At 42.8% G+C, this 15,575-nt stretch overlaps 1 protein-coding gene across 5 annotated transcripts in view; it reads right to left on the bottom strand.

The window, feature by feature from the left end:
- The window catches only part of DIP2A (disco interacting protein 2 homolog A), a 186,903-nt gene extending 171,709 nt beyond the window's left edge, over window positions 1–15,194 (bottom strand). For 3 of the 5 annotated variants that reach the window (XR_005586121.1, XM_039494216.1, XM_039494217.1), the window contains exon 1: window positions 15,038–15,194. Coding sequence is in view for 2 of the 5 variants with exons in the window: in XM_039494216.1 (XP_039350150.1) it covers window positions 15,038–15,140 (103 nt within the window). In the remaining 3 variants the exon portion in view is untranslated. Of the gene's footprint in view, window positions 1–11,930; window positions 12,108–14,574; window positions 14,628–15,037 lie in introns of those variants that run through there. The other 2 variants (XM_039494219.1, XM_039494220.1) reach the window with 2 other exon arrangements.
- Between the last annotated feature and the right edge of the window lie 381 nt (window positions 15,195–15,575).

Here is a 15,575-nt window from a genome sequence, read left to right as displayed (position 1 = left end):
AAGAAGGGGGGAGCAGGAGGGGAGGGTCATACAAATCTCCTCTCTTGTTGGAGTCACAGCCAGGAAAAGACATACCCAGAGCCTGCACTGCTTACAGTCATGACTTTTAAGCTTAAACCATAACTACCTTCATCTTAAGTTAGAAAGGAACAGTAGCTAAGCTGATATTAAAAAAATATATGCTTCCTCTATGCATATGTTGCCTACAATATCTGTTTCCAAGAAAGGGGATAGCTGCCAGAACCTGGGCAGGGAGTATATACACTGAGCAAGTACTATGGCTGTGTTTCTCTCCAGGAAAAAAAGAGAACTGGTTACCATCTGGAAAACAACAACTGCCTTTAAATAAAACAGAATATGGACTCTGCACACGATTACTCTGTAAATGGTGTGTGTGAATTGAAGAATCTATGGCAGATTTTAGATTAGAGAGAAAACTTTGCTAAGAGACTATAGTATTATTTTTATTTAAAATGCTATTCTATTGAAAATTCAAAACCCAACAAATTAGTCATTTAATTGCCATTATAAATTTTCTTTATAGCACAAAAACATCTGGGGTATGGGGTTTTTTTTCCTGTGGAGGGCGCGGCTTAGAGATGAATGAATAAAAAACTCTTTACAATTTATTGTACTGGCACAGCTTAGAATAATTCTTAACTAGAATATTGAGAACTCATTTCATGTCATGAACGAACACAATTTTCACAGCGGCTCAATATTGCAGGATGAGTCATCAATCCATATAGCAATACAGTTCAATCACCACAAACAGGGAAACATCGCATACCAATCCACAATCTTCCTTTATTCTGTACTTACAAAGCATTACTTGTTTCAACACAGCAAGAGTTAATCTTGCTATGACATAGCCAGAGCCTCCGCTGTTGTATCAATCATTATTTATGGCTCAGTGAATAACCAAGAAAGGAGATCTCATGGATACTGGCAAGTAAAGAATGAGTAGGGTTCACAGAATACTTCAATTATGTTGAAATATTTCTGACAATTTAAGACATTTGACTCTGGTAATTAGAACACAGACGTTCATTTTCCTACCTCAGTGAGAAGTGTTCAACCCACCAGTGTAACTTTTCTTTGTAGTAAATGAAATACTAAAATCAAGGCTGACATACAGTTGAAAAAGCTATATACCATCCACTGAACTATATGATGACTATGAAAGTTTGCCTCCTTTGAAATCCAGGTAACATTACAAAGTTATAACTGGTATATATTTTAATTCAAAAGAATACTGGACAGTAAATACCGAAGAAAGCACAGAGCAAAGCCAAGTCAGCCTGATTTCTTGAAGAACTTCTCAAACCACAGCAACACAAGAACATGGATGCACTAGATGGCTGACACACCAGGGAAGGTAGCTCAACATGTGAGCAAAAGTCAAATAAATACAGTGTGTGTATGTCTATTCTTAATATGAAGTGACAGAATCATAGATTATTAGGGTTGGAAGGGACCTCAAGAGATCATCAATGGCCCCCTCAAGGATTGAACTCACAACCCTGGGTTTAGCAGGCCAATGCTCAAGCCACTGAGCTATCCCTCCCACCCCCAGAAAAAGGGGTGAAGCAACAAAAACAGTTAGTCGGTCATCACTAAAGCAGGCAGGCATCAGAAAGACTGGCTGAGAGACGTTGTAATAATTGGGCCTACAGCTTTACCCTAACTGTTGGCCTAACTATGAAGAGTCCGTGAAAGTTCATAAAATGTCATAAGCACCTATAACAAATGTTGATAAGAAAAGGTGAAAAAGGGAGACAGACTGAACTAATTCCAACAAAAAGGCCGACTGATACAACCCAAGGATTGTTCTGAAATTACATTTGGTAAACAACTTAAGTGTGGGACAGGAAATCAATGAACCAAAATTGGTGTCTGAAATTATGCCTAATAGGGGAACAAAATGAGGCGATGAGCAATTCCACCCATTACTCCCCTCACTTGAGGTCCTTAAAAGAAAAGATTTTGTGGGGAAGGAGGAAACTTTGCCATCCTGGCTGCCACTTCCACTGTCTTCTGAGACCCTGGGATCTATTGTAATACCCTCCTTCATCCTAATCTTGAGATGCAATGACCAGAGAGCAGGTCAGAGAGAAGGACCCCGATGACATCGCCACTTCGCTGGCTCTGGCTAAATCCTGAACACTATTTGGGATATGAAACTATATCATACACAAACACACACCCATGTATTCTCCCTCACCCACCTTCTTTTTATTCCTTTTTTGCTTTCTGTTTAATAAGAGTTTGGTTTAGCCAGACAATCCCCTACTATTTTGCAGCACTGCTCTAAGCCTGTGACCGGAAACGCAAAAAAAAAGAGAAATGCACAAAGTAGCCCAATTCTGGTACAAGTTTGCCAGGTCTTGAAATGGCTAATAAGACCATGTACCGTGACCATGTTTTCCAGCAGTAAGGTTGCAAGTGTAACTTAACACCAGGGAAAGCAGCTACATTTCCTAACTTGGCTATCTTTCCCGTTTTGTGTGCGTTTTTGTTTTCAGGAAATGGGATTGGGCATTAGCAACAGCAGCAGCTTTAACCCATTTTAACTAACTTCTGCTTTTTTTGCAAAAAGGACCGTTGTTATAATTTGCAATACCATCTAAGACTATCAAATAGGAGATTTTCCTTCTAAACATTTTATGCAGCTATTGGAAATGTGAACAAGGGATATTTATATTTTAACTGTTTTAACTGTTTTTTGTTTTGTATTTTTAATATAAGGCTAAAAAAGTTTTTATGGTGTTTGGCATGGTACTAAGCAGGCTGAGGTCTCTGCATACCAAATCCCAAAACCTTGTTTAAAACTGTTAAACGTTGGACAGCAACAGGGTCATGTTAACACCTTTGATTCTTTCAGTCCACATGTTCCATCTAAATGAGGAGAACAGACACTCAAAAAGAGATGTTTCTCAGCTGATTAGCAAACACAGTATGGAAGAGGATAATAATCATTTGTATTATAGTAGTGCCTGGAGGGCCAAGTTACCAGAGAAACCCATTATGCTTGGCACTGAACAAATACACAGTGAGTGTCCTTGCCCCAAAGAGCTTACAGTTCAAACTGTTGCATACTATGCACTCAATTTGCATATTTCAAATTACTTTGATTTAAAATATAAACAAGATATATGCTGTCAGTAACCTTTGTTCCTATGAGGCTGAGCTGGGTTTGTCCCATACATACCCTGATGAGGTGTGAACTGCCCCTCTGCTCCTGAAGAGTTTTGCCTGGGCTTGTTTTAAGCCATGAGGACACATTTTCAGCCTCAACTATATACATGAAATTACAACCTATAACATGACTATAACAACAATGCTCTGTGCATCATGAGCCTGACACAGACACCCGACATGACAAACTTTGCATTGGATACCATACAATCGTATTATAAGGATGAACATGAAGGTGAAGGGTGTACCCCCGAGATACAAAGCATCACACTGGCTGACCTAGTCAGTTACAAAAATGATAGCAGAGATGCTCAGAAAGTTTGACAAATGTGAGACACTCGGTTTAATCTTTTACTATTGCCTAAGGTACTGTTCCAGACTCATTTCCTTATTCCCCAGGAGAAATGAAACATGTACACATTTTTATTAGCACAGCTATTTGCTGCATTTTTCTCAATATACGGATTTAGCTCCACATAGATGTAAATGGCATAAGTGGCTGGAACCAATAGAAATCTAGACCTTGATTGACACTTGGTTATTTTAACAACATGTAGGTTGAAAATTTTACTAGACAATTACAAGCCAGAGGGACTACATGTCCTTGCCACAGGCCAATACAAAAGATGAGGGATGCCTAATGACCAGGTGCAATACTCTGGGGAGAGAAAACTCAGCACCAGTGAGTGGGAAGGTGCAGGGATTCCTACCAGGATTTTGCCCTCATACTTAAGGGTTCAATTTTTCCAGTCATACTCTGGCTAGTAGATGTGATAAATCTAACATCTACTAATTTTTTTTCCTCTGCTGCTAAAAAAAACTGAAGCTCTCTCCCTCTCAGCATTCTCCACTTCTCACTGCTCAGTTTGTGGCAGGACAGAATTTGACTTGTTTTAATACATTTATTCAGGTTCTTATACTGCTCATATCATCGTAGCACCGGAGCACCTTCCAGAAGTTCATTAAGCAACGTGTCAAGAATTTGACATGTATGGTTCTCCTCCTCTTTTTCTTTCCCAGGGGAAAATTATGTGAGTTTTTTTTAATTTAATGTCTGCTTTTGCTATGTGTTGCTATTACTGAAGGCAAGGTCAGAGAAGTGTGCCCTGCACTTGGAACAGGAAGTGGGAAGGTTTGAGGTAGTTCTTAGATCCTGTGGATGTTCATTTTACTGTCTTGGACAGGCCCCTGAGAAAGCTGTCTCCTGCACAAGCTAGCTTCAGCCTTGCAATGAACAGCTCTTTTTATGAAAGTTACTTTCACAATCATAAGCATTAGATTATTATTATTATTAACAACAAAAGCTTAGGCTCTAATGAAATTCATGACACTTAATCCCTTCATTTAGGAGGGGAAGATTCCTACTTGCTACTGGTGAGCAGACTTTCAAGACTCTGATAATACAATTCAGAATTAATAGCCTATGCAGAGAACATATCATTAAGTTAGAAAAGTACCCACCTCCATTAAAATATATGAATAGAAAGTTACAGGTTTTGACTCTCCGCTTAAACAATGATTACTGAAGTTTCTAAGGTTGGTGCCACATTGCAACATATACAAATATTTAAAAAATAAATGCTACTGAAGAGCTATTATATTTAGTCACCTGAGATTTTGTTTTTATAGTTTTGAAAGGTACATACAATATTCTATAAACTTATATTTAAGTTAAACTGTTTAAAAATCTTCTGGAAGCCTGAAACCAACATCTGTTGCCTTAACAATTTCCACCATGTGATCAGACTAGATTATTGTCGTTTTACCTGCGACAGATAATAGGCCACTATTAAGGAATACCATTTTATATTTGCTATAAGAGGAAGCGGTTACAGTAAATGGATTTAGCAATCTCCAGACTTCAAGAGAATAGCCATATATATCAGATACTATCTAAAATGGTCTGCTGCTAATTACCATATATACTCGTTCATTAGCCCATTTGTTTATAAGCTGACCCCCCAAGATGGTTAGGTACAAATAGCAAAAACTGTATGACCCTTTCATAACCCAACCCTATATTTCAGGGGTTGGCAAACTTCGGCTCCCGGCCATCAGGGTAAGCCACTGGCGGGTCGGAACATTTTGTTTACTTGGAGCATCTGCAGGCATGGAGCCCCTCAGCTCCCTGTGGCCGCAGTTGACTATTTCCATAGAGTTTAAAATCATCAAATTTTGGTATAGACCCATTTATAAGCCGACCCCCGCTCTTTGATGCGTCACTTTTTTACCAAAAATATTTGGCTTATGAACGAGTATATATGGTACATTTCACTAATAAAGCCTTCCCCAGCCCTCTTGCTTTTCCTTCAAGGACTAGAACAGCATTTCTCAAACCAGGGCCCCGGACAAAAGGGGGTCACAAGGCAATTATAGGGGAAGGTTGTGAGATTAGGGACACCATACATCTGGGTTTTCCTCAACATGACCTCTTTTTTGTCCCTCTGATCTCCATCCAGGCTGATTTTTTAAATACGAACAAACGTCCATGATCTGGTATTGCCACTCTTACTTCTGCACTGCCTTCGGAACTAGGCAGCCGGAGAGCGGCAGCTGCCAGCAGGCACCCAGCTCTGAAGGCTGCACCTCTACCAGCAGTAGCACAGACGTAAGGGTGGCATGGCATTGCATTGTCATCTAGTGCTCCTATGAGTATGTACAGTAACTTACTATCATTTTGGAGGGAGTGTGGGGGGGAATTATCGCAGCCTGAAATATTTTCAAAGGGCGGCCCAGGAAAAAACGTTTGAGAACCGCTGGACTAGAAAGTCTAAATATTACTCTCTCCCACTTCAGACCTTAACACATGTTTAGACGAACACCTCTTTCAAATGGAAAGTAGAATAAATATCTGAGTATATGCTGTGATTTGTCTTAAGTCACAGAGAGGTTACTCACCCGGTGTAGTAACGGGAATTCAAGGTGTCTCTCTAGGGATGCTCCACTTCAGGTGTGCTTACACCTCACGCGTCTTTGATCAGAGATTTTTGGTAGCAGTGCCCATTCGGCCCTCACATGGACCCTACATCTCCTCACACCCCACAACAAGGTTATACATGGCTTCATGGGCAAACCCCCTCAGTTCCTTCTCCACTGCAAAGTCCCACAAAGGAATCCCAAAGCAGCAAGGAAGGAGGGTGGGTAGTGGAGCACACATAGGGACACATCTCAAAGCAGCAGCTTTTTCAAGCCCTTGTCTAGAGCAAAGTCCAGTGACCCCTTTTCTGTGTGTGTGCAGTTAATTAGTGCTCCAGTGCTTAGTTAATCCAGTTAATTGGTGCTCATCTGCACCCTAATTTGCTTATGTCTTGCTAATGATCTAAGGTATCTGTTTGATAACCCAGTGCATTTTGTGTAATTTTGCTTAATTTCTGGAAATGTTAAATTAAAAATTTACTGTATTAATTCCGCTCCAACGGAAGCACATATATTTGTAAGACAGAAAGCCAAACATGATCAACTAGCACAATCATGAAAATACTTACTGTAAATCTCGTCTGTGTCTGACACTACTATGATTTCCCCTTATTCTGTCCTTAATGCTCACTCCTTATTTCAACATTCAGTTGCGAATTTTTACTCTTTCGGAAAAGCCATGTTTCTCTTTGTGTCTCACTGACCTATATGTGGGTGCATTTTATTTTAACTACTAAGAGGAGTTGAGGGACTACCTGGTGAAGTGCCCTAGCCAGTCATCTGTGGAAAGCTGAATGAGGTACAACACGCAGAGACACGTTTACCAGTCTCATCCAGTCCCAGTGGGCATTTGGCAACCCCGCAATCACCACTGCACATATGGCAGTTTCTGTTTGAGGCGCCCAGGACTTGAACAACAGGGATGTGGCAGTTCAAGTTTCAGGCTCTATGGCAGCTTGCCTCTCAAGTTTTAATAGTCTTTCACATTCACTAGTATTACATTTACTAGTAAACGTGTTTTAAAACTATACTAATGAGGAAATGGTAAGCAATAGCAACTTTATTTACATGATTTAAGCAAAGTCACAGCCCGTATAATCTAGTGGAAAAAACACAAGTAAACTTCATAACCAAGAGCGTCTTGGAGGATTATTAAATTAATGTTATATCTTGCAAGAGGAACCTCTTACAGCACAAAAAGTTCTGTAGTGAGGGTTTTATAGTTTAAAGCAGACTAATATACACAAGGCAACAGTTCACGAGAGATACTAGCTAGCAGTCTCATTACAATAAATTCTTACTAGATTGCCAATAAAATACAAACCAAGTTGAATTATGCATTCAAAAGCTAAATTTCACAGTGAACCCTTGTTACAGTAGAAGTTTATTCACTTGTTTATCTATATTTATAAATGTATACTGATTTCAATACATCAAATGCCAATTATAAACAAATAAGAATGAATATGCAGACTTCAGAAATAATTGCTACATTCCAGAAATAAACATTACTTGAAAACATTAATATCCATTGAGTCATGCATGTCAGAAAGAACAGAATAAATGTAATCTGTCTACCCTTTTCAACATCTACATCAGAGATGCCATAATTGTGCAAGTGAAGTCCCCAAACCCACACTTTTCTCTGCAAAATGAAGAGATAACTCTCTTGCATGCTGATAACATGGCCATATCCCCCCCCCCCTCCCCAGTGGTCTCCCAAGGAACTTACATCTACAAGAAACAAACTACAGTACCCTCATGTAACACATCACGGAAAAAGTAAGAATTCAAATGACCACAGATTTTTAGAAAGAGAAATTGAACTCATCTGAAATCACACGACTGTAGGAAGTTTGTCAGCTCTAACAGCTGTCAAAGACAACAACCCACAAATTGTTCCAACAGGGTGCACCCATGTATAAACTATAGGTGTTTGCCTCTGCCACTGAATGTTGTCACCCCAAAAATCAACGGAAACACCTGGTTGTGAAGGAAGGTTAATTTTTTTGATTGAGGAAACAATGTTTCTCTCTATGCATTTCTCTAGTGTAGGCAATGCCTGAGATCAGCAAAAAATAACCCAAAAAAACCTTTTGTATCCAGGAAGGAGTGAAGCTGCTGCAAGTAGTGGAAAAAGGCTGCTTGCTACTTCCCAAAAGACATCTCTAGCTGATGGTCTGGGAATTCCCACACTGCTTCTTGTAGAGTAAGGTTTTGAGGGCCTCAAAGCTTTTCTTTCCCATCCAAGTAGGAGGGTTGTTGCTGGAAGACAATCATCAGTGTGGGCAGAGAGTTTCTATGGGGAAGTATTTGTCATGAAAAGTTATAGCAGAGGATGATTCGAGGGAAACCTGAGAAATACAAAAGGCCCTGGGAAGGGTGGAAATCAGATTCCTCTAGTCGTTTTTGTTTTTGTTTGTGTTTTTGTTTTTTGTATGCGTGAAAGAACATAAGAGATTACTATATAGAGGCAGAGCTTTTAAATATACAGTAGCAGTAATTAAATTAAATACATATCTTCAGCTATATAATGTACTATTCCTTTAGTGTGTGCACAGACTTCCAGAGCAGTACACTGTGTTAGCATATTGGTATGCTTGGTCATAAAACCATTGTTTGAATTAAAAACCCAATAAGAAACAATTTCATCAACTTCCACTAGTTTTTTAAAATATTTTTTTAAATGTTCTACATAATTCCCAACAGATTCAGTACCTCCAGCAGAGGGCTTTAAAAGTGAATTTCAGAGCAAAAACAAAATATTGTTTTGTAATCTTTAGTGCTATTTTACAGTACATAAAAATAGCCTTAAACTTTAAAAAAAATTAACTATCAAGATGATCAGGGCCTCCTTTTCCCCTTTTTGCTGAATGACCCTGACAAAATATTTGGAGGACATGAATAATTATATCCAAGGCCCAAACCCTAGCTGCATCTCCTTCTCCCTTGCCATAACTGAAGCTGAAAGATGTCCAGTTTTACAGTCTAAAATCCACACTCCCCCTCCCCTCAGATGGTGAAAAAGGGAACTGCAGATCAACTTACACTACTCCTATCCTCAGAATGGCTTGACACGGTTCCCCAGAATAGAGAGGAAATGCACATCTGGTAATCCTGATATTTGTAACACAAGTGGAGAAAAGGATTTAAATACAAAATCTTGACACATCACAAAGAAGCAATGTAGTGAAATTTTTGCTTTGCAGTTCACCTACCATTTTTCCACAGAAAGGAGAAGTTCTTGGCAGTCTTAAAATGTTATTCGACCCTTATAAGTATGACCTTACCTAATTCATGGCCCACTATAGTCAATTTCATGGGTGCAGGATTTAAAAATTGGTAAATTTCACATTTTCAGATGTTTAAATCTGAAATTTCAGGGTGCTGTAAACGTGGGGGTCCCGACCCAAAAGGGGATTGTGGGGCGGGGGAGTTATTGCAAACCTGTTGTAGGGGGTCACGGGTTTGCCACCCTCACCTCTGTGCTGCCTTCAAAGCTGGACTCTGAAGGAGGCAGCCGCAGGAGGTTCCCAGAGGTGGGTCTGAACTCTCCCCTGCCACCCCAACCTCCAGAACAGCTGTGCAGGGGATGAACAAGTCCTGTCCCTCCCCAGCACTGCTAGGGCGCTCCTAGGAACAAGGGGAGATCGGATTTCATGGGGAAGGCCTTATTTCACGGTCAGTGACACGTTTTTCATGGCTGCAAAATTGCTGGGTCTTACTTATAATAAGCACTGAAAAAATTGAAAAGTGGGTTCTCACCTTTTGCAACTTCAGATTTCTATAATAAATCTTGTTCCTAACATCTACAATTTTATTTAACTTTTGCATATAAAATGTAATTTGCCTATTTAGTGTGGCCTTTTAATGGACAAACATTTAATAGCGATGTTATTAGTCTCCTTTCATTTCTCTTCACACCGTAAAAGTTATCAGCATTTCCACAGCACCCACTGGAGTAACGTCTTGTTGAAAAACAGGAGAAAATCTGATTTGTTGAGCCATCTTCATATGAAATTGATTAAATAAATGTTATATGCAATCAAGAGGAAATACATAAATATATGCATGTATTCTTGGAAGAAATTAATTGTAATTTCATACCACCATAAATTAGTGAAAACAGAGTTATGTATAATTCCTATTTGTGACTTTTTAAATGTTAAGTGATGTGTAATATAAGAGGACTCAATTTTAACTGTCCTATTTTTGTTAGGTATTTCAGAACAGAAGCCAACACAGCTCCATTTTGTAATACTAATTTGGTAAGTGCAGCTACAAAATCAAGCATACCAGCTTAGCAGGTTATGTAAGCAAAATTAAATCATTTGATTACAAATATGTTACCTCATTCTATATAACCGTGCTTTGTATTTCCGTCTCTAATCACTATTCTCATGCTGTCAGTACAATGGTCGCAATTCAAACAATATTGTAACACCTACAAAGTGCAGTCTTTTCTATTTTTAAAAATAACCCAAATATTCCATATGGAGCCAACCATGGAGTGTCTCTCTTATGAAATCAATTCTAGAATTAATTTTTACAGGTGTCAATTATGTACGCAAACCAGACTAGTCTGTAGGAATTAACTGCATATGCATTCAAGAAACTACTGACAACTATTAAAAACTGAATCCTTCAAACCTTATCAGTAAATGTTGATTTCACCATAAACGCACACAGACGAAGAAACAGTTCCATTGGTGATAATTGAAATGTACAGAGAGGGAAAGAAAGAAAAATGCTGCTTAAGAATTTATGAGTTTGATTTAAGGATACTTTCTTTGTATATTTTGACATGTGATGCTGATAATTTGTGGTTTAACTGTTATGGAGCTTTAACTTCTTGAATCTCAATGTCTAGTCATTAAATTATCGTTTGACATCCCCTATAATTTCCCCAAATTGTGAAATTTTAAAAAAGATAAAAATAAAAATGCTTAAAACCCATAATTTTGGGCAACTTAATATTTAAAATCAATAAAGGTTTTAAAATGCTTAGAAGTAAACATCATATTGTCCATCGAAATAAAATAAAAGTTGAATTTTGCCAAGCCTAACTATTCTTAATAAATGAAAAGCAGGTGTCAACCTAGGGAAGTGTTACATTAAGCTGTTGTTTAGGTTCAGCATCTTTCCAATGACTATAGTACTGCAAAAAGAATACAAGTATTTTCAGAACATATTAATGCAGTAGAACCTCAAGGATACGAACACCAGAGTTACGGACTGACCAATCAACCGGACACCATGGGGAACTGGAAGTAACCAACCAGGCAGCAGCGGAGATTTAAATTAAATCATTTGATTTAAAAAAATGCAAGTACTGTAATGTGCCTGTCTTGCATCTTAAAGGTAGGTACATCTGGGCTGCCTGTCCACCCCCCACCCCCAGGGCAACCACTTACAGCAAGGCATTGGGGCTGCTAGCCCCAGGCAGCTGAAGCCAGCAGAGCAGGAGTGGTGCTGGGGTCTGCACAGCTTTCACCCCTCATTCCCCCTCCCCACACAGGGAGTGGGACAAGCTGTTTTCTCTCTCACACACACACCCCCTTGCAGGAGAGGGACAAGCTTGCAAACTCATGCCAGGGCTGGGTAGGGAGCCCAGCTGCTGATGAATCCAGGCCTGGAGCATCACTGGATCTGGAGACTGAACTGTGCTTTGTTCAGAGTTACGAACAATTCAGAGTTATGGACAACCTCCATTCCTGAGGTATCTGTAACTCTGAGGTTCTACTGTACCCGTTATACTGGAATTTGTTGTATAAAAAATTGTGGCCAACTGACAATTCTCAGTTAAATGTACTTACACAACATGTAATCTTTGACTGTACTGCTGTCCTACTGCCCCACAGCATGCAACAGATCTCCAAATCATCAACATTCAACATGATCGTGACCGTGACATCTACACGCAGTAAAAGAGCAAGAGCTGGTAACATTTCCCACAAATACCAAACACAACGAAAGTCTTCACAACTACAGAGCTGTAAAAGAAAATTGTATCAATTTTAGACAAATTAAAATTAATGTCTTGCCATAACTTATTTCTCCTTCCAACTCAGCTAAGAGATTGATGATGTTAATTATTTGTATTACAGTAGCACAGAAGTTCTCAAAATGTGGTCCGCAAGCTCCATTCAGGTGGTCTGCGGATAGTTCCCGCTAAAGTGTGCGCCTGGGTGGCCGCACACAAGAAAATGAAGGGCCACTCATCTAATTAGTGGAGCCGCACATGTGTGGCTTCACTAATTAGGTGCCTGGACCCTGGAGAAGACGCACATGTAAGGTGAGGTAATGGCCTTGGGGTACGGGGTAGGTGGGAGGGGAAAGTGGGGTGAGAAGCTGGGGTGGAGGCAATTTGGGATGTGCAGGGCTGCAGTGGACAGAGAAAGAGGCAACTTTCCCCAGCTCCAGGGCTGCGGCTGCCAGGGAGAGAGAGACAGCCTTCCTTTCCAGCCCCAGCTTGGGGGCTACCGCGGCAGGGGAGAGAGGGCACATCCTTTGCATTAGAAAGGTAAGACTACCAATATTAAAATATGAGTTGTGCGCTTTTATTTGTAGAACAAAAAACATTTTTTTAATATATAGCACTTTTATCCAAAGCGCTTTACAATAGTTAGCTAATGGTACAAACAACATTTGGAAAGATCATTAATTGGTTCATGAAAAAAAAAGTCTGAAAACCACTGCAGTAGCATATAGACTCCCCAATTGGTATCAGGGCCCAACTGTACTAGTTGCTATAGAAATACATAATGCAGACCCTTCTTGCCCTTAAGAGCTTTCAATCTAAACCGACAAGATAAAGGCTGTAAGCAAGGAAATATTATACCCATTTTACAGATGGTGAAGCAGGACACAGAAATGATTTGCCTAAGGTCACACAGGAAATCTGTGGCAGAGCCAAGAACTGAACCCAGGTCTCCAAAGTCCCGGGCCTAATCCGCACTGAAGTTTTGCCACCAACGTAGCTACTCCAATAACCAGTGCAGCTTATTCATCACCTTGCAGTCATGCTTACCCCAGTACACCATGTCTATACTGTAGGTTGGCCCCTGAGCAGCTATACCAATGTAGCTATACCAGTGGATTAAAAGCCCCAGCGTAGGCATGGCTATGAACAAAGGGGTGACATATCACAAAGAAGGTAAAAAACAAACAAAAAAATGCAAAATTAAAAGAATTACAATTTTACTAACCGTGCTAATGGCAATTTAAAAGAACACACAATACATTCAAGTTCACGTTGATAGTTTATACTACTTCCTCTTGTAAAAACAGCAATGCTCCCTGCTTCACATACTTTTAACACTTCTTAGCTGAACAGGTGTTTAGACAACCATCAATTTTTTAAGCTATAAAACACTCCAGAAAAACTGGAAAGCCTTCTTGGCCCAAGATACCAGCATCCCTACTTCTACTCAGTGTTCCAACTCTTATAGTTATAAAAAACCCTTCCAAAAATGAACTGATGCCATGGTTTCTTCCCAAGTCTCCAACAAGCAGCTCACTCCAGAGCCTCTGCTGTTGCTCATAACTACATCAAGGCTTACCAGGATGAAAATGATAATTCAACTGATGCTGCTCAGAAATCTACATACAGCCCTGCAACTCACAGGTGCTGGTACTGCTCTGGAAAACTCTGACTGGAACCAGAGGCAGCACCTGATGCAATAACTCAGTGGTTTGAGCATTGGCCTGCTAAACCCAGGGTTGTGAGTTCAATCCTCAAGGGGGCCATTTGGGGAACTGGGGTAAAAATCTGGGGATTGGTCCTGCTTTGAGCAGGGGGTGGGACTAGATGACCTCCTGAGGTCCCTTCCAACCCTGATATTCTATGAAAGACCCAAGAGTGGAGGTAGGGGCAGAACTCTTAATTCCCACATTCACACACCCTTTAACTGCCAGGCTACTAGGTGACCACCACCAGGCGGCACACATTTCACAGCAGTCAGGAGGTGGAGCATTTTACAGCAAGCAGTGATTGGAATAGCTTGGCAGACACATTACTACCTCCCTGGAGACTCTCAGGTACAGTGGCAGAGAGAAAAGGGTCTTTCCCTCTTCTAGCACGGAGAGCTGAGTGGGAAAAGCAGCTTCAAATGTAACAGACAATTAACCAAAGGTTCGCCCAGAAGAAGATGGAGCCCCTGAGCTGAATCCCAGCACCTTCCCTCTTTCCAGTACCCCAGACAGTATTCTAGCAAGGAAGCTACTATATAAATAAATATGAACACTACTTGAGGGGGCCTCTGGAAAGGCACCAGGTGTGGGGGGCTGTGGGTGGAGCAGGGCAGGGTTTGAGCGCTGAGCTCAGGGGCTGGAACCTGACTTCCCTAGTGCACTGGGCTGCTGAGTGCAGCTAACTCATGTCAGGCCACCGGGACCTTATGGAGAGTCACTTGGCTGTTTAGGGTCAAAATAACTGACTATAAAATGCCTGATACCCACCAACCAACCAGCGCGTCTGAGTAACGTCAGAACAGAGCCGCTGCCGAGCCGCACCGGGCTGACAGGCGGGGCTCACACAGCGCCCAGCTCCGCCCAGCCGGTGTGCAACACCCGGCGCCAGGGGCGAGCAGCAGCTCCGGCTTCTCGCTCCCGCCTGTGTGTGTGTGAGAGCGCGGGCGGGAGTCGCGCGCAGGAACAGCTCTGACAGGCTCTCGCTCCGCGCGCCTCAGCGCCGAGCACCGCGGGCTGCCCGCACCGGCGCCACCGGAACGCGGCCCCCGCCGCTCCCACAGCGCTGGGCGGGCCCGGCCCCGGGGCAGAGCCAGGGTGGCTGCCCCGCCCCCGGTTCCCGCCCCGGCCGGGCCGCAGCGCCGCTCCGGGGGGGGGGAGGGGGCCGGGGCGCGCCCGCCGCCAGCCGGAGCGGGGCTCGTTCCCGCCCCACCGCGCCGCGCCCGCCTCTCACCTTCCGACAGCTCCAGCTCCAGCTCGGCCAGGCTCTCGCGCACCTCGGGCGGCAGCGGCACCGGCACCGCCTCCAGCGAGCAGCCCCCGCGCTCCGCGGCCATGTCCGGCTGGCGCGAGACCCCGCCCGCCTCAGGGCAGCCCGCGGCGCGGCCACTCCCCGCCCAGCTCCGCTCCGCGCGGCCGCTGCCGCAGCCACGGACGCGTGCACTGCGCAGGGGGCGGGGCCGCCAGCCGGGGGCGGGGCTCCGAGAGGGAAAGGGGCGGGGCCCGGGAAGTGATCCTGGAGGGGTGGGGCCGGGCTCGCAGGGAGAGACGAGGGTGGGTGGGGACTACAATTCCCAGGCTGCCCCGCGCCGGGACCGCGGCTGCGCCGGCGGCAGGGAGCAGCGAGGACGCCGGGAAGTGTAGTCTCCCAGAGCGGGGCCGGGAGCGGTCGTACCGCAGCGAGCCCCGCCCCCGTGAGTGGCGAGGTGGGATAGGCCCCGCCCCGCGCGTGTCCTACCTGGCCGAAGGGGCGGGGCGGGGAAGCGGGCAGC

This window comes from Mauremys reevesii, linkage group 11 (assembly GCF_016161935.1).
Source record: "Mauremys reevesii isolate NIE-2019 linkage group 11, ASM1616193v1, whole genome shotgun sequence".
NCBI classification, from domain to species: domain Eukaryota; kingdom Metazoa; phylum Chordata; order Testudines; family Geoemydidae; genus Mauremys; species Mauremys reevesii.
Note: the sequence above shows the minus strand (reverse complement) of the source record. Positions and strands in the feature narration are given on the sequence as shown.